General features: G+C 39.6%; 1 protein-coding gene across 1 annotated transcript; it reads right to left on the reverse strand.

The window, feature by feature from the left end:
• Positions 1-857: 857 nt before the first annotated feature.
• Positions 858-18,080, reverse strand: sn (fascin domain-containing protein singed). Its single transcript, XM_018108480.3, has 6 exons — positions 17,321-18,080; positions 6,077-6,452; positions 3,021-3,441; positions 2,391-2,960; positions 2,084-2,332; positions 858-1,784 (listed from the first exon to the last, which is right to left on the reverse strand). The coding sequence occupies exons 2-6, from the start codon at positions 6,279-6,281 to the stop codon at positions 1,691-1,693; spliced, it is 1,539 nt and encodes a 512-aa protein (XP_017963969.1). The 5' UTR covers positions 6,282-6,452; positions 17,321-18,080; the 3' UTR covers positions 858-1,690.
• Positions 18,081-18,317: the final 237 nt, after the last annotated feature.

Genomic DNA, 18,317 nt, shown 5'->3' on the forward strand with positions numbered 1-18,317 from the left:
AAAGAACAGAAATTATAAGTTTAATGTAATGGAACGATGCAAATATACCTACAACACATATGTACACATATTATATGTATAATAAATATATATATGCGTATGTGCATACATATGTATACATACATTTAAAATCTGAAACAAATTCTGACTTTCAATTCAATTTCAATTGGGCTGCATTGGCTACATTTTATATACATACATACGCAGTGAAGAAAGCTACATATGTATATTTGTCCCATTCCAACTTTGTGTTCCCGACGCTCTCTTAGTCGTTAGCGCTCTCAACGAGCATGCCATCTGAGAGCCATTGCTTACATAGCTTATTCGATCGCACAGGTTAACATTGTTTTGGCTCTCTCTCGATTTCACTCTCTACGTGCGTATGTATTAGTACTTATACATTTCGTCCGCTTTAAGTGTAGACTAAAAGGACAAAAAATACCAAACTTTTCTCTTTCGCACGCTGAAATACAAATTTTTACCGAAAATTACAAATAAAAATTTTGCTATATTTTAGGTATGTTATATATATGTATATATTTCATATTATATCATTTATCATACATAATTTCCGTTTCTGTTTATTTTTATCCTTTTCAGTTTAAGCGACTTAGTTGACCGATTTTTTAGTTGATGTTCTTCTTGGAGTGACAAATTGATTCAATAAAAAAAAAAACATTATTTATATAAAGATATAAAACGTGCGACAGCAAAAAAAAGTATTATTAAATTATGTAATAATAAGAATAAATATGTAACAAAAAATGACAAGTGACATATGTATGTATATGTTTTTTTTTATAATGTTACGTAGGTTAGCTTAAAAATCGGATATTGCAATTTTGCGGGTATCAAAGTTTTTTTTGTTAGTTTTTTTTTATTATATTATTATTGCGCTTAAAACTAAGTTTTGCATATAATAAAATTGCGTGAATGTATGTGTGTATCTGTGACTGTGTGTGTGTATCTGAGTCTGTGTGTGTGTATTGTTATTGTTCATATTTCAATATGTATAAATATATAAATAAATTTATAGGAATATGTGTTGGTTTTTAAGCAACTTTTTTTAAATCTTTTTTATATAATTTAATTTTTTTTTTTTTCCTTTTTTTAAGTTAAGCGGCCCTTTTTTTGTTTTCAAAAAGCAGTACAAATCGAATAAATAGAATTTTGTATATATATTTGTATATATATAAATTTTTGTTGCATGTTTCATATATAATCGTATATTTATTAAATTTTGTATAAAATTTTTATTTGCTTGTTGCTGATATTGAAAAAACGGAAGGACTTGCGACAAAACTGGTTTTCATTTCCTGCTGTTTTCTCTACGCTAGATTTGTTTCTTGTTCTTGTAAAAACGTATAAAAAGCTAAATAGGTTTGTTTCTAAAAAAATCTCTTTTATATTTATGTATAAATATGCTCCTATCCTTAAGATTCCGCTTTGAATACGCATGTAGGATATATTTTTGTGCGACTTTTTTTTTATTATTTTTCTTAATGATTTTTCATTATTTTATATTGTTATTTTTTTTACTTTTCTCTTTGTTGCGTTCGAAAATTCTTGGATCTCTGTTTTGGACTAAGTCGGCACGATGCTAAAATTCTAAAAATTGATACGTGTTGTTTTTTTTTTTCTTTGCCGTAAGATTATCAATGTTGTTGCAATTGCCAAACACGTTCTAAATCTAAAACTCCCATTGTGTGGCAGAGTCGGAGCCATCATCCAGCAATTTGAATGCTCCATTTTTGGTAGCGCCCAAAAATTTGCCCTGTTCCGATCTGAAACGAAACGAATTGTCAACAATTAAATCAATATATAACGGTTAAATTATATATATAAAAAAAAGAGTTAACAGTTATATGTAGAAGTAGTGCACTTGTTATTAGCAGCTGGCTGTTAACTAACAGCATGTAGCGCAGGTTACACAGCTAACATTACAGAGCCAGTCGATTCCAATTGGAAATTTAGCCATAACAGTGGAATTGCCTGTCTAACTGAATGTTAAATGTGACTGGTATTTCTAATTCGAAAATTGTTTTTGCTGTTAGATTAGGAATTTTGAAATGTGATGGTTTACCTTATGCAAATTCGTGTTGGCTCACGCAACTCCAAAAAGAAACCGTCAGTGGGCGCATCAGCATCCACCGAAATGCTCTCGCCATCAATGCGCCAGTATTTGCCGCTGTGCGCCTTCAAATGAACCATGCCCTTCTGAGCCCGCTCAACCAAAATGGTCTCATAGGTGGCCTTGTTGCACTCCAGCTTCAGATTGCCGGGCGTGCGATATCCAACAAAACCCTGCTCGCACTTCAGCACCAAAATGGGCCTGAAGCCAAAGATAAGATTAGATGATGAAAGATCGATTGAGTTCATGATGCGCTTACCGATTGATCAAATAGAAATAGAATTTGGTAATATCTTCAATGGACTCGGAGGTGGCAAACAAATGGCCCGATCGTTTGGTGGCCAAGAATTTGCCATTGTTGGCGCGGAACGAAAGCGAGCCATCGCCATGCCAGATGAGCTCGAAGAGGGCATCGGCACAGCGACGATTGCCAGTGGCCTGGATGCCGCCGCCAGCCGACAGGCACCAATAGCGATCCTGTGTGGTGCGCAATGCCCAACGATGCGCCGACCAATCATATTCCAGCTGGAAAGTTTCATTATCACCCACCTCGTCCTGATTGGCGGTTACATCGACGCCCTGCTTGACGCTCACATAGCGCAAATTGAGCCCAGCAATGAACGAGGCCTGCGGCAAGGAGTCCTCCAGCGAGAACAGCTCATCACGGGTGACCGTTGAGGAGCGTGATTTCAATACAGCCTTCGAGCCAATTGGCGATAGATACTGTCCCTGGCGATCGCGCAGAGCCAAATGCCCGCCATGATATTCAGCACTGAACAGACAATCCTCATTGCAAACCACCTGGAGCTTGCCATTAGCATTAAGATATCTAAAAGCAAGATCACAAATTAAAGATTTGAACTCTAGATGCTCGGCTGGAATATCTCACTTATTATTGCACGTGTGCAGAGCATATCTGCCGCCTTCCTCGGCACGAAACTCGAGAGTAAAGAGCGTATCCTCGCCCCACGGTATGTTGGCATCCACATGTATCTCGTCCTGCGATTCCGATAGATGCGCGAATCGTTTGCGTCCGATCGAACGCAAATTCACTTGAGGCCTGGCTGCCAAGTGAACCGTCCAAAACTCGCTGGCGCCGGGCGTCTTAGCTGTGCAGACGAGTTTGTCGGGCGTGCCGCCCAAGAAATAGCCACGCGACTCATTCTTCAATGCCCAACGGCCGCTGCCATCCTCGCTGATGCTGATCTGAAAGCGACTGCCCGCATCGCGCTCCTCGCTCTCGCACAGCACATTGCCAAACTGATCGACCGATAGATATTTGTTCAGATGAGATCGTAAGTATATAATACCTATAAAAGTGAATACAAAGGTTAAAGGAAATAAATATGAATAATTAATTATACATAATATCATGTTGAATTATTCATTTTTTATTTATTTTTAATTTATTTATATTTTATTACTTTTTATTTTATATGTTTAATTATTATATTTTTTTTTTTATATTTTATTACTTTTTATATGTTTAATTATTATATTTTTTTTTTATTTAACTACTTAAAAAATATATATTTTTCAAATATTTTTTTCAATTATTTTTATTTTCCCCTTTACATTATGTTTGCTATAGTGCATATACCCGATGTGTTACAGTAAAGCTACAGCCAATTAACGTTACGCTCTCACTTTACGAACTGCTCTCTTGCTCTCTCCTTCTCATTCACTCTTGCATGACTTGTGTGTGCTATTTGCAATTGCTGTACGCGTAACGGGAATGCCAGCAACAACAACAACAACTACAGCCAGCTGTCAATGGCAAATTAGCGATGGCACCTCACACACACACACACACACACACACACAGAATAAATGGGCTGCAGCAGCCGAAGATGCTTAATTAGTTATCGATAGGCGGCTTAGACACAAAGCGCTCGCTGCTTTTAATACCAATTAAAGCTGACGCGCAAGCAAGTGTATATGCGTTAATATTTATATTTATTCCTCATATATTTTTTATGAATTTAGATTTCAAATTTGAATAATTCTAATTTGTATATGATCTTAAACTTAGTCTTAAATATTTATGTGTCCATTATAATTGTTATTTATTTTTCGGTTCATATCCTTTTATATCGATATTGATATGGCTGCCTGATTTTTATAGCATATCTCAGGGCTGAATACATAGTTTTGGGCTTTAATTAGGATAGTTTGCATCACTGCTCCTATCACACTACAGGGTATCTGTCAATTTGTCTGACTTAAATTTGATTGAATTTCTTTCTTGTAATTTTCTATATTTTGTTGTGCTTGATATTATTAAGTAATTTAGCTTAAAAAATTATCGTTTCGTTTTTGAACGTCAATTTCAATTTGGCTGAGCTATTTTAATGGCCGTTACGAATGCCAGAAGAGCTCGGCTTTCGACTAAATATTTTATATTAATTGCCAATGCAACAACAACAACAGCAGCAACAACAGCAACAACAACATTAAGAGCAAACGAGTTGCTTTAATTATAATTGCCAAGCGAGCCAACGGAGCAGAGACTAAAGAGACCACAGAGCAGAGACCAGCTTAGCCAGACCCGGCCTGGCCTGGCCTGGCCTGGCTAGGCCTGACCAAAGCCAATTGCAATGCCGTTGCAAATGCTGCGCTGTGGCATGCAACATGTGGCGTCTCTTGATAAATGATGCCAAATTCGTAAAACGCTTTGTTTTACCAGCAAATCTATTTGCCCAGCTGCAAATTGTTACGATGATTTATGTATGTGCAGTATAAGCATATACATACATATATATTTGAGCAATATATACCTATATATATATATAGAGAGAGAGAGAGAGGGAGAGAGAGAAATATATTCTTATACATTTATACAAACCAAAGCCGCAGCTGATTATCTCGTTTCTTTTCTCTATCCCTCCCCCCTCTCATTTTTATGAGGCAACTGAAATGATTTATTGCCAGCAATTAAATGCAGCCAATGCTCTTTAACATTAGCATTATCATTATCATTATTATTAAGCTTTATCATTCGTCATTATCAAAACTTCATTTCCCTATTCATTTTCATTTCCATTTGCATATTTTCTGTTTGCTCAGATTAATTGAGCCCGCTTATCAGTGGAGTTTTGCTGATAAGCACACCATGCCCCAGCACAGTGAAAGCACGCTGTGACGAACAATGATGAAATCGGGACCACACACACCAATTACTGTTATATTTATGAGTTATTCTATTTTTGGAATGTCGAGAGAGATACATACATATATATAGATATATATCGTGAGCAAGCACAGTCTGGAGCAAGAGCTTGTTGAACTGATTAACTAGGGCAGATAGCCGTATTAATAGTTAATAGAAACTTGGCTCTTCTAATTAGGAATATAGATATAAAACAATATACACTGCGTGTCATCAGTATAGCGCCTTTGTCTTGTTCTCCGTTAGTGTTGAATACTTTTTATATTATTTTTCAAAAATATTATTCACCTTCGATTCCTTAGAAGTCTTTAGAACTCTGAAGAGCTGACTTTATCTCCACTTTTTTAATGGATATCTAGCTATAATGCTCATCATAATAGCTTTCTTATGTCTGCCACCTTTTACTTCTACTTAATATACGATCGGTATGAGAGAACCCATGTATGCATGGGATAACCCTTTTGATTATTATTAACCATTATTAACAATTAACAATTAATATCTACTATTGCTAAGATGCATAAAAATACATATAAATATATGTATGTATGTACATGTCTAGGCACATACACATGTATATAACTTCGATGAAGTTTCGTATACATTTCATCTACGGTCATCTACTTTCCCTACAGTTTCGATGCTTCTAATAACTTGAGTTTAATATTATATCATACCTTTCATATATTTCTATATATATATCTATCATACCAATCGACCATTCATACATATATGCTTACACTACATTTATCTAGAAATATTGGTCATCTACTCACTTTCACCGGTGTTCGATGGCTCCAGGGTCCAGAGCTGCTTCTTCTTGAGGCTGGCCCCGTTGGCATTCAGCTTGAAGCCAAATGTCTCGGCAGTCATGTACTTGTGCTGTCCATTGATCAGACCGATGGTCCACCAGCCCTTCTGTTGATTCTGTGAGATGATGTCCCCATTGCTGTGGCCCAGCTCACAGCTCTGGCCGTTCATGGTGCTTATGGGAGCAATGATGGCGGCTGTTTCACAAACTAGTTGGAACCCGAACAAATATGAGTAATCGCTGTACGAATTCGCTGCTGCTCCAGCTGCTGTTGGGTTGCTATCGGGTATAACGGACTGTGCCAAGTCGACGTTGCCAAGTGGAGCTCTCTTCTTCGTGGTCTGCTTGTGTAGTATATATGAATGTGTGGAAAAACAATTTATGAATGCACATATATATTTATTGAAACAGTCTTGTGTGTATTTGAGTAAAAATTTACAGAGAATACTTTGTATATGAATGTGAAGTTGTCAAAATTGATGTATATCCATGTAGAATTATATGTCAAAGTATGTATGTATGTACATATATCGTAAGAACTCGAAGTGGAACATAATTCAAAATTAATCCGAATTTGCATACACCCATATACATATGTGTCTGTTTGTTTGTATGTAAATGCGCATTAAACTAGTTGATTCATTCAATCCGCGACTCATTTAGCGCACGAGCCAAAGCTCGCAGCAGACAGGAAGTTCATTGAAAGCATAAAATCGAAGTATCGATAACTTAGTTTGCAGCTCTGATGGTACATGTATATACATATATGTATGTATGTATGTATATGTGTGTGTGCGTGCATGTATGTATATGAACAGCCTGCCGGGTAAATTTATGTGCATGTCAGCGAAGCAAACAGATCGCCTGCCTGGGCCAGACAGTCCGCCAGCCATGTGTACAGTGCATGCTGAACATTCAACAACATTCAACAGGCGAGCTGCAACTGGCGACAACTGCAGGAGACAGACGCGTCCATTGATATTGGTCTGACATTCATTTCAATGTCGCCAAGCTGAACAGGAAACGTAGATAAGGCAATGTATCTTTCATTCATACCCAGCATGCACAGTCAATGGCTGTAAAACGGGATTATTGCAGCGGCTGTGCAGAGTCGATGACAAGTCGAACATTTCGATCTTTCAGCATACCTAGAGAGTGTATATTATTTCATTTCCGTATTCCTGTTTATAGGGTATTTTTGCAGTCGTTCAACTGCAGTTGATTTTCTGCTTTGCATGGACAACACATGTCGCATCATTAATATGCAGGCAGAGCAATAGCTAAATTCAAATTTAAATCTAAATTCAAATTCAACCGCCGGCAAATCAGCTGTCAAATTGTCAAACAGCTAGCTAGCGATGACTGCGCGGCGACGACGATGGCGCTGGCGGCGTCTTTAATTACCTATCGATACGCGGCTTGTAAGTGTAATCGAAGCATCGGCTGAGTAATGCGATAATTTATTGCCAGATCTGTCTAAGCTGGACGTTAAGCATTTGAGAAGTGGCTGTATTTAACAGTTACACATGTAAGCCAATTAGCCCACTTTTATACATATGTAGGTGTGTCCGTGAGCGTGGGAGTGCGTGTGAGTGTGCATGCGTGTGTGTGTGTGTGTGTGTGTGAGTGGATCATAAGTATTTGGGCAGCTCATTAGCGTGACGCGTGCCAGCTAATCAGAGCCAGCGAATCATACGGCCAGGGGTATGACTCAACCGCATAAAAGCCACAAAACGCACAGGAACAGCAAGGCAGGCTAAAGATAACAAATAAAGGTATAGCAGAGATTGTACGAATAGCAGATACCCTACAACAGAAATTAGATCTTAAGGAGAGATTCAGCAGTGAGATCCAATGGATCCCTTCTCTAATACTTGATTACTTTTTTAATATTGTAAATAGTATACCTATTCCACGTACATATTATAATATAATATTATATATATTTGCATATATGTAAGTCATTTGTGATAATCTGTTCTTTCTCTTAGATGTAAATCTAGATTATAACTTAGAATCTAGACTATAACTCTAAATTATAACTTTACAGATTCAGATCTTCAGATTTTCAGATTCATATACTAGTTTAATATAATCACATATTATGACTTTGCTCTTCTCGTTACACAAATCTCTTCAATTTCAATATGCCCTTTATGATCACAAGTCTGTATAGAGCATTGAAAAATATATAGCGCATATGTGGGGGCGGCCGGCTAGCCAGACAGCCAGCTGCAGGAAAGGCACTCAAAAGTGCTGTTGATGGACAGGCGGCCACGACTTGGTAGGTGTGCAGCTGAAATGTGCTTCACTTGGCTTATTTTTTGTTACTTTTTAATGTTTTGCATGCATACAAATACACATACATACATATATATGTATATATATGTATATTCTCAAAAAGGGAAACGAGCAAAGCCTGAACTGATGGACGATTGTGACTGGCAGCGGCACGTAGATACATAAACAACAAGCGGACTGCGTGATGGACGTGCAAAGGAGACGACGGCGCCTATGGTGATGGCTCCTTCGTATGCTTCCATTGCTGTTGCTGCTGTTGTTGTTGTCATTTCTAGGCGTTGGCTTATGGCGCTGACCATTTGGGAGAGATTTTCATTTTGACTCAAAGCCATTTGACGTTGGGGCGTTGGCTTTTCGCAGCCAAATGAAATAAACTAAAGGCAAATGTTAACCAGAGGCAAATCGGATGGCAGATTAACATCAAATAAAACGCAAAATAGAAGTGAAAACTCTGCACACACACACACACAAATCCTCTCCTCCCCCCCATGTGGCACACCTAATGGCTTTTTGCGCTAATCTGGCATCGCCAAAAGTATTAAAGTTCACAGCGTGTGTTTATGTGTGTGCCTGTATGTGTGTGTATTGCTCTTATTCAATATAGCTATCTCGCTCGGACTAAAAGTCAATGCTCGCTGGTTTCTTGTAAAGTCAGCTTTAACAACAGCAGCAGCAGCAGCAGCGGTAAAAGAGGCAGAGGCAGCGCCAGCAACGGCAGCAGCAATATGTATTTCCCTTTTCCATGTTAAGTGAAATTCAATAAGCGCCGTTCTTGCAATCGTTTTGCACATTTTTGCCGCTTTAAATGCAATTGCAATTCGTAGGAAAATTAATTGCGGCGCTTTAAAAACCAATTGCAACACACAAATATATACATATGTATAGGTATAGGCATATGCACATAAACACATACACATACATATGTATGTGAAAATCCAAGTAAATCATAATTAATTATGCATGCCGATTTGTTTTCGAAGCCTCCAGCTGGCTGTCATGCACATATGTATGTGTGTATATAAATACTTATATACATATATACAGATGTCCATTGGAATGGGAAAAAAAAGAACGAATGCAAGCAAACCCAAGAAAGAAAGGCAGCAGCAGCAGCAGCGGCAGCGGCAAACAGTTAAACACCGTTGCATTTAGTTAGCTAAAGAAGAGCTGGCAGCGCCAATTACTGCAAATGGTGTGGCAACAATGGCCAAGCGGAACAGCGTCATAACTAGACAGCAGCAGCGGCAGCAGCAGCAATCGTCGAAGAACAAGAACAAGAACACAAACGGGAGCAGTAAAAAGCTCACAGCTGCAACGGCTCGGCTGGCTAAGTAGCTCACAAGTGAGTGACTGGCTCATTTACACACACGCACACGCACACATACAGCAACAGATACAGAGACAGTCTCCAATACACTCAAACTCAATCAAATTGAGTGGCATGAGGCCAGTTTACCGCTGCTTCTTCTTATTTTGATATTTACTGCTGCTGCTGCTGCGCTGCTCGCAAATCAATTAAATTACACTATTGACTCTTGTCTCTGGTTGTATTTGTATTTGTATTTGCCTAGTTTGTGTCCTCTCACTGAGTGTGTTCGTCATGTGGCATTATTAAACGCAATCTAATTAAATGAAATTGTACACGCACACACAAATTGATTGTAGATATGCACATCACATCACATCACATCACATCAAACACACACACACTTACATGCATACACAGACCATTGCTTTTAGCAAATTAGGAAAATGTAAAATATGATGAAATTTTATCGCATCGCACACCTTTCACCAGTCAACATTTTGCGTGTGTCGCGATATTTGTGGCCCTGCCCCGTTCTCTCTCTCCCTCTCTCTCTCTCTCTGTCTCTCTTTCTATCGCTCATCTCTTAGCGTGTGTATCTTGTTAATGATAACGGTAAATTGATAAACGCACAGCAAATTCAAACAATACGAGCTCATCAGCCAGTGAAACAGAAACGCAGATAAATACAAGCACACACACACACACATGCATAGACTGCAGCTGTTGCTTTAAGCTTTGCGCAATTATGTATGCAATAACAAAACAACACACTCAGGAGCGAGGATGAGCGGGTTGGGCAAGGCTACTGGCCTGGCGTTGCCACTGCGCCATTGGAATAGCCAACGGCTCTAATCTGCATACACCGAAAACAATTTAAACTAAATCGGCGTCAGCATGTGTCGTAATTTCTTATAATACGCTGGCCATCAACAACAACAGCGCACAAATATTTATGTCTGCTGCAAGCATACGGTATATTTTTACTGTACAAGCAGCAGACGCTGCGCCGTGGAAGTCGTGCAGCAGCAAACACAACAACAAAAGAATTGCTCCAAATCTCGGCTTCAGACGTTCTAAAAATACGCGCACACACACACACACACTGGGAGACGCAGCGAAAGATAGAATAAGAGCGAGAGAGAGAGAGAGAGGGAGAGTGGTTACACTTAGTGATGCACAGATACAGACATCAGCACGGCCGGCAGACATTAATATTAGTGGCCCACGTCTTCGTTTTTAAGACATGCCACCGACTTCCAAGTGGCTGCTTCTGCTGCTCGAGGCGCACGCGCGCGCGCAACCGAGCGTTGCATTTGCATTGTATATGTATGTATATGCACACGTATACACACACACAGACATATACACATGTATATCTGCAGGTGCGGTATGCGATGAAAGAGGACAGGCAATGAATGACGTTGCCACATTGCACACTGGTTCCAAATTAAAAAGAAATTGGCCAACATAATTGAAAAGCTAAAACAAATATTTAGCTTCAGCTATTATTATTTAGATTTATGTATAAATTAGTGGCAAATGATATTTCGCTCAGTGCACAATCCACATAACGCCATTTTACATTTTATTACCGTAGCTTTACAAGTGCTCAAGGGCACACAAACACACTCACACTCACACATAAATGCATGCATATGTGCCTAGATAAATATTGGGTATCGCATATTGTAAATGGCTGCCCTGGCACCAGTGTGCCGGGTGTGGTTTCTATACCTCCCTCCCTCCCTGCCTCCCTACCATACCTTCATTCGGCCCCTACCCCTCTCGCACACTCTGCTATCCCTCTCACAGGCTAACTCTTCGACTTTAGTGTCTATCGTGACTTTTATGGCTGTCAAGAATGCAAAAACGATGCCCGCGAATTATAAGAGCAGTCGTAAAATGTAAAACTTTTTCGATGCAGGCCCAACATCTGCTGGCGGCTGTTGGCGCTGCCGCTGCCGCTGCTGCTGCCACTGCCACTGCTGCTGCTGCTGCTATTCTCGTGGGCGATTAATACTAAGTTGCTGTTGCTTTAGTTGTTGTAGCTGTTTTTGTTGTCGTAGTTGATTATGCTTGTTATTTTAAAAACCATTTTGCGGTTTTTGTGGCGGCGAAATGAAGCCTTAAAAAACATGTGCAAAATAAAAAAAAAAACTTTTTTTAAATTGAAAACAGACTCAATTAACGGAAAACTGTACAATCATTCGGCACAAGCACCTTTCCAATTGTTTTATAATTACAAACGTACAATTATGTTCAAATGCACTGCAACAACTCTTCCAACATGTTTTCAGCTTTTTGGACTTAATTTTGTTTTACTTTTTTTTCTCAATTTTTTCATTTAGAAAGCGCCTAAAACAAGTGCAGTAATCAATTATTACGCGACGAATCAACAAATTGATTGTCTTGCGAGAGTTGAAAAGATGAGCTGAAAAAAAAGTAAAAGTTTCAATGGAAACGTTGAAGCTGTCAAACACCAATTCCGCAGCGTCTGCAAGTGCGAGCGAGCAGGCATGTTTATTGCCAAAAACCGTTAGAACAACGTTCGCGCTGCTTTTGTAATGTAAATTGTGGAATTGAGTTTACATTTTCAAACTTAACAATTCAGAGGTGCGTGAGAGATAGCAAACGGGCGAACCGCTTGAACCGGTGACTGTCAGTGCTGCCACACTTGACAAATCTGACGACAAAGCTTTTGCGGCTAAACTGAAGTAAAAAAAAACCAAAGATGCAAACAAGATATTTGCCTGATTATATCTAATTGGTAATTAAGAAAAGTTGCCGTTTGAACATGAAATATTAAAATGTAATTTTTTACTTAATATACATACATATATACAAATATTTTCTTAGTTACCAAATGTAACTTTAAATAATAATAAATGATATGGTATATTATTTTGTCTCTACCAATATTAAAAATTTTTTTTTTTTTTTAATATACATACATATACATTTAGCTAACTAAAATTGACCTTAGTCACATTTCCAGCTAAATAGCTTGCACGAGCAACTTTCAAATATGCCGCTAAAAGCTATAAATAGCTATATTTTGAAGCCTTTTATTTTTGGTGTCTGCATTTACAGTTGTGCGCTTCTGCATGCGCTTGAAACTGCGTTCGGAACAATCAAAAAATTACAAAATCAATAAGCCTCACAACACAACACAAAATGAAATGAAATCATTTCAAATAGAGAAATCAATGAAAGCCACCAAAACGGCGGACAAACGGTTTCGGGTTTTTATTTTTGCGCTCTGCTGCTTCTGCTGCTACAGCTGTTGTTGCTGTAGCATCTTGAGCTTGAGCTTGAGTTTGACTTTGACTTTGGCTTGGATTGAATTGAATTGGATTGGTTTGGTTCAGTTTGGTTGATTGAACGCATATAAATAACTCTCGGCCTGTCTCTGATATATAGAAATGTAATCTGTGTCCACTCACTAACATACATACGCTTACACATTCACATGAATCTGTAGCAAAACAGTTAACTGTTGTTGTGCAGCACTGAAATTACCGCTTCTCTTGGCCAGCAGCTCAAATGATTTATGCAGCAATTACATGCACACACACACGCACACACACAGACTTATGCATATGGGAGTCTCGTGCTGCCCACGGAGCGCGGGAAAGCGAATGCCACAGGCGATGGCTGCCACAGCGGGCGAATTAATAATTTGTTCGCATTTTCAATAGGCGCAGAAAAATGAATATAATAAACAATGAGCATAAATATTTTACCCAACCGCAAATTACATAGCAGACAGCTCTGTGTGATGAGCGGCAGCTTAAGATGAAAAGCGCGAGAACGGACGAAGAAAGGGGGAAGAGGGGCAGGCGAAAGGCATCTCCTATAAAATCAAAACATGATATTTACAACGATTGGCAGCACCAGGCGCAGACAAGTATCGATATTTCGATGCGCCCGGCAAATTGAAAATAACCAAAAGCCAAAAACAACCAGCTCAACCAGTTACCAGCTTTTTCGCTATTAAAATGCAAGCCCCAACTTGAACTTGCACTTGCTCGAATATGTGTGCGAGTGTGTGTGTGTGTGTGCCTGGCAGCAGTGCACTAAACGTATTTACAGCGACACCTCCTTCAACTGACGATCACGACGACTCGAAAGGCCACGGGCCATGGTGCACTTAAAGGCGGGCGCATAAATCAAAACCTCCACGATCAAAAGCTGCCTGCTATGGCAAAAAGGAGGCGAAGACGAGGGCGTTGCAGGCAAAACGAAATGAAATGAAATGTTTTTGGCTTTTATCGGCAACGCAACAACGGAAATGTTGATACTTGTGGCAACGTTGCGATTACAGTGCATTGAACTGTGCCCAGAGTTCACCAGCAGCAACAGCAGCAGCAGCAGCAGCAGCAGCAGAAGAGACTGCATGTAGCATATCAATTATTGTTATTGTAAGCAAAAGGAAAAGGAAGAAAAGACTGTGACAGCGACGGCGACGGCGACAGCGACAACGCGTCGCCCATTCCAAAAATATCGCATATGCATAAAAGAAATGAAACAAAAAGGCGCCTGATATGCTGCTGCTGCTGCAAGTGTTGCATTGATAAAGACTCAGTCATTGATATATGAGCATATAAGTACATGCGTACATACGTGCATATCACTTATGTATATGCACATACGTACTTATGTGCGTGCGTTTTTGTGAATTTGCATTTGTATTGCCGCCTCAACGTCAAATGAATCACAAGCAGTTAAAGCCAATTGTGGCGCTCGGTTGAAAGCGAAAACGTCAAAAAAAGGAGTTGCAAAAAGAAGAAAAGAAAAAAAAAAAAAAAACAGCAGCAGCAGCCAAAGCAACAAAAACAACAGCCAGACGTGACTCAGCAAGCAGAACAAAGAGTGTTTGGAAGAGTGGAGAGTTGGAAGAAAGAGAGGGAAGAGAAAGGGTGTGGAGAGAGTGTCAAGCATTGCTGAAAAAACTGTCAAAAAAAACAATCGAGCATAAAGAAAAGGAAAAGCAAATATAAATATAGAATAAGCTGTAGCATATTTTAAATGCCCTAGCAGAAATAATTACATATGTATGTATAAGGAATCAACACATACAAAATGTGGTTAGCAGCCATATTTAAGTTATTTGCAGAACTATACGAAGGTGAATAAGTCACAATTCGCTAAATCCAAATCCAAAAACAAATGCAATTAAGCAATAAACAGCATTGCAGATAAATCGCGCATACACACACACACACCCTAATAAAAACAAAATGTTCTGCGGGCTTTAGGGTGTGCAGCGGCTGATGGTGCGGGGCAAGACGAAATAATGTGTGCGTAAAGTGCGTCGTCTGTGTTTGGGGTTTGCTTTTGCTTATTTCAAGGACAGCAGCTGCTTTTGCCGGGCTGTCGCCAGCTGCACTTGATGGCCAAACAGAGAGAGGGAGATAGGGCGTGCACACACATACACCCGTATGCATACGTGCACAGTTATAAAAACATGTGTGTGTATGCATTGCATACAGTCTGAGCAGCTTGTGCGAGAAACAATTGTTTCGATCGGGCAATCTAAATAGTTATTTTTATTTCTTTTTTCTTCAATGCACATCAAAGCAATTATAATTATTTTCTTTATCTATTTCGGGACACTTTTAATTACAATTAGAGTTTCGGTTCAATTCCAATTGGAATTCTCAATCAATGGAAGATCTGATGATTCACTTCTTCTATGGTCTACTGTATTCAAACATATTATTAGAGTACATTACATGCATACATTATTAGAGCCTTAGTTGAATTCCAATTGGTGGAATGGTGCAGCAATAGCTGTAGCTTGCAATGGAAGAACTGATGATTCATTTATTGTGGAGTTCACTGTATTTCATGTACATTATTGTCTTGAGCAGACTGTCTCGCGACAAAGGGGCTTCCAGCAATGCGTTTAGCAGGAGTGAAATGCGATGTGTGCGTATATGTGTATGTTTATGGGTGTATGTGTGTATACCTGATTTCCGGCGCTCGACGGAAGCATTCGATTGCCGGGCTGGTTGATACGCAAATGGTTGACAATGCAAACCAAGTCTCAGACGTTGCCGTTGCCATTAGCCACAATATATATGTGCGTAAATATATACATACATATGTACATAGGTATAAAATATAAACGTGACTCAGTGCAAGGCGCGGCAGGTGAGGGCTAGAGCGAGAGAGAGAGAGAGAGTGAGGGGTGGATGGGCACTGGCATTTATAGTCTGTGCTGCTCCTGCCTGGAATACAAATTGCTAATTGCGCTGCTGCTGCGGCTGCTGCTACCGCCGCCGGCTCAATGCAGATCCTGATGGAGAGTTATTGATTTGCCAGCAGAGCAGAGAGTTCGAGGGGGTTGGCACGTGCAAAATGAAGCTGAAACGAAAACGCAGCAGCAGCGACGATAGTCAGGCAGCACACGCCCCAGCAGCGCATCAGGCTGCTGAAATGGAAACAACAGATACACACACACACACACACACACACACGCCCAAACACAGGAATTTTCGTGTTTATTTTATTCCTTTGTAGCCCGCAAAGAACAAAGGAAAATGCATTTAGCAGACATGTGGGGTTGTATATTATATACATACATACATAGAAATATGTTATATATTATTTATTTATATACCATTTTTTTTAACGTTAAAAAGGCCAACGTCGCATCGCTACAACTTTGAGTTAAGCTAAATCAGAGCAATAAACGGTTAATAAAGTGCGAATAGCAACAAACTCAAAGCAGCAGCCACAAGATCAGCAACAAATTGATTGACAGAAACAGTTACGAATTGATATGTATAGATACATATGTATGTATGTAAGTCTTATATGAAGTCAAAGAGGGTGCGTGATATGTCTGCGAGCTTTTGACTGCCGGTCTATCTGTTTGATTGAGAGCAAACAAGTCAAGGCAAGGCAGAAGAAGTTTACGGGTAATCATCATTCATCTGGCAACATTGTGCGTGGCCACAGAGAGTCTACACTTCCAAATTGAGAGACAGACAGAGAGAGAGAGCGAATAAGAGAGCGGGTCGAGAGAGAGCAAGCTTAATAGAGGCGACTGCCACTGTGAATGCCAATGTCAAGGCAATTAGCCAAAAGCCGGTTGGAAAAATCAACAACGAGGCGCAGCAAAAACAATGCCAACAGAAAAGAGGCAGCGCAGCAGCAGCAGTAGAGGAGGACGCTAAAGAGGAGGAGGAAAATCGTAAAACAAGGCAAGCGAAAAATAAAAAGCTATGAAATGAAGCTAAAGTTTACAGAGCTGCTGCCAGAGCGACTGTGACGTCGCTTGCCATAGATTTTATGACTTGCAAGAGGTGCGCGATGCCGTGCTTAATGGGGAGGGCGACAAGTGAAGTAAAGTGAGGTGTGGTGTGGTGTGGTGCGGTGGGGGGATGCCAGCAAAGTGAAGATGTATGCTGAAACCTGGAACTGGAGCACGTCAACTGAGAGAGAGAGAGAGAAAGATAAAAAGAAGTGCGTGTGTTCAAGTTTGATTATATGTATGTATGTGTGTGTGCGTGTGAGTTGAAAAAAATGAAGCAGGCCCGAATGCATTTGAAGCCATGTTTGGACAAGGCACGTTGAAAGGAATTCACTTACTTTCTTTGTTGCTCGTTGGGCGTCGCTGTGTTGTTGTTGCTGCTGCTGCAGTTGACAGTGTTTTAATTACCGTTTGAAATGGCAATTTTGCTTATTATCCTTTGTCCGCGCTATCTTTCTCTGTTTGTTTCTGTCTGTCTGTCTCTTTACACCGCTAGATTGCTTTGGTTAGCTTTAATTTTAGTCGCCGTTGCTTTGCGTCGTTTTCTATTTGCGCTCCTCTGCTTTTGCCGGTGTTTCTACTACACGCCTTCGCCTGCCTCTGTGTGAGTGCGTTTGCCTGTGTGTGTAAATCGTCTCGTTTCTATTTGTGTGAATGTGTATGTGTGTATATGTTTAGATGTGTATGTGTGTGGGTGTAAGTCTGTTGCACCCTTCACTTCCAATTCGAATTCTGGTAGGTAAACGAACAAAGTAACTTTGGTCTTAGTTCAAATTCACACTCACAATAAAAAATCAGAAAAAAAATATTTACGTAAACAAATCACAGGCAAACAATTATCGAAACGTATTTCTTTCGCTTTAATTGGTTTGTTTATTGCTTAAGCTCAGGTATATTTTCGCGTATGCCGCTTTTGTTTCGCTAGCGCCTATTCACGTTCGTATGCGTGTGTGTGTATGTTTGGTATGGCAAAAGGATTTTTCACGATTTCAAATTTGCTGGTAGACGCATGCGCGCACAATAGGACCACAAGATTCGGATGAAAAACACAACCGCTCACGACCTGCTCTCGAATTGGAATGAAAACCCGTTGCAGAGCCATATACAATTTAAATCTAGCATGTCTGTTAGTGCGCTGTTAGCTCATCGATGCTGTTAACTCTATTGTGAGCGGCAATAACATAAGCTGTGCCACAGAAAACTACCAAATGAGTAAATGGCTGAAAACCAGTGACTTTAAATGTAAAGATTACCAATTTGAGCTAGAACACTGTCTGGTTAGTGCTAGAATAAAATTAATTTGATAATTTCGAGCTCAAGTGATACTGTCAGTAT

This window comes from Drosophila navojoa, chromosome X (genome assembly GCF_054131105.1).
Source record: "Drosophila navojoa isolate 15081-1374.11 chromosome X, UAZ_NAV_1.0, whole genome shotgun sequence".
NCBI lineage: Eukaryota > Metazoa > Arthropoda > Insecta > Diptera > Drosophilidae > Drosophila > Drosophila navojoa.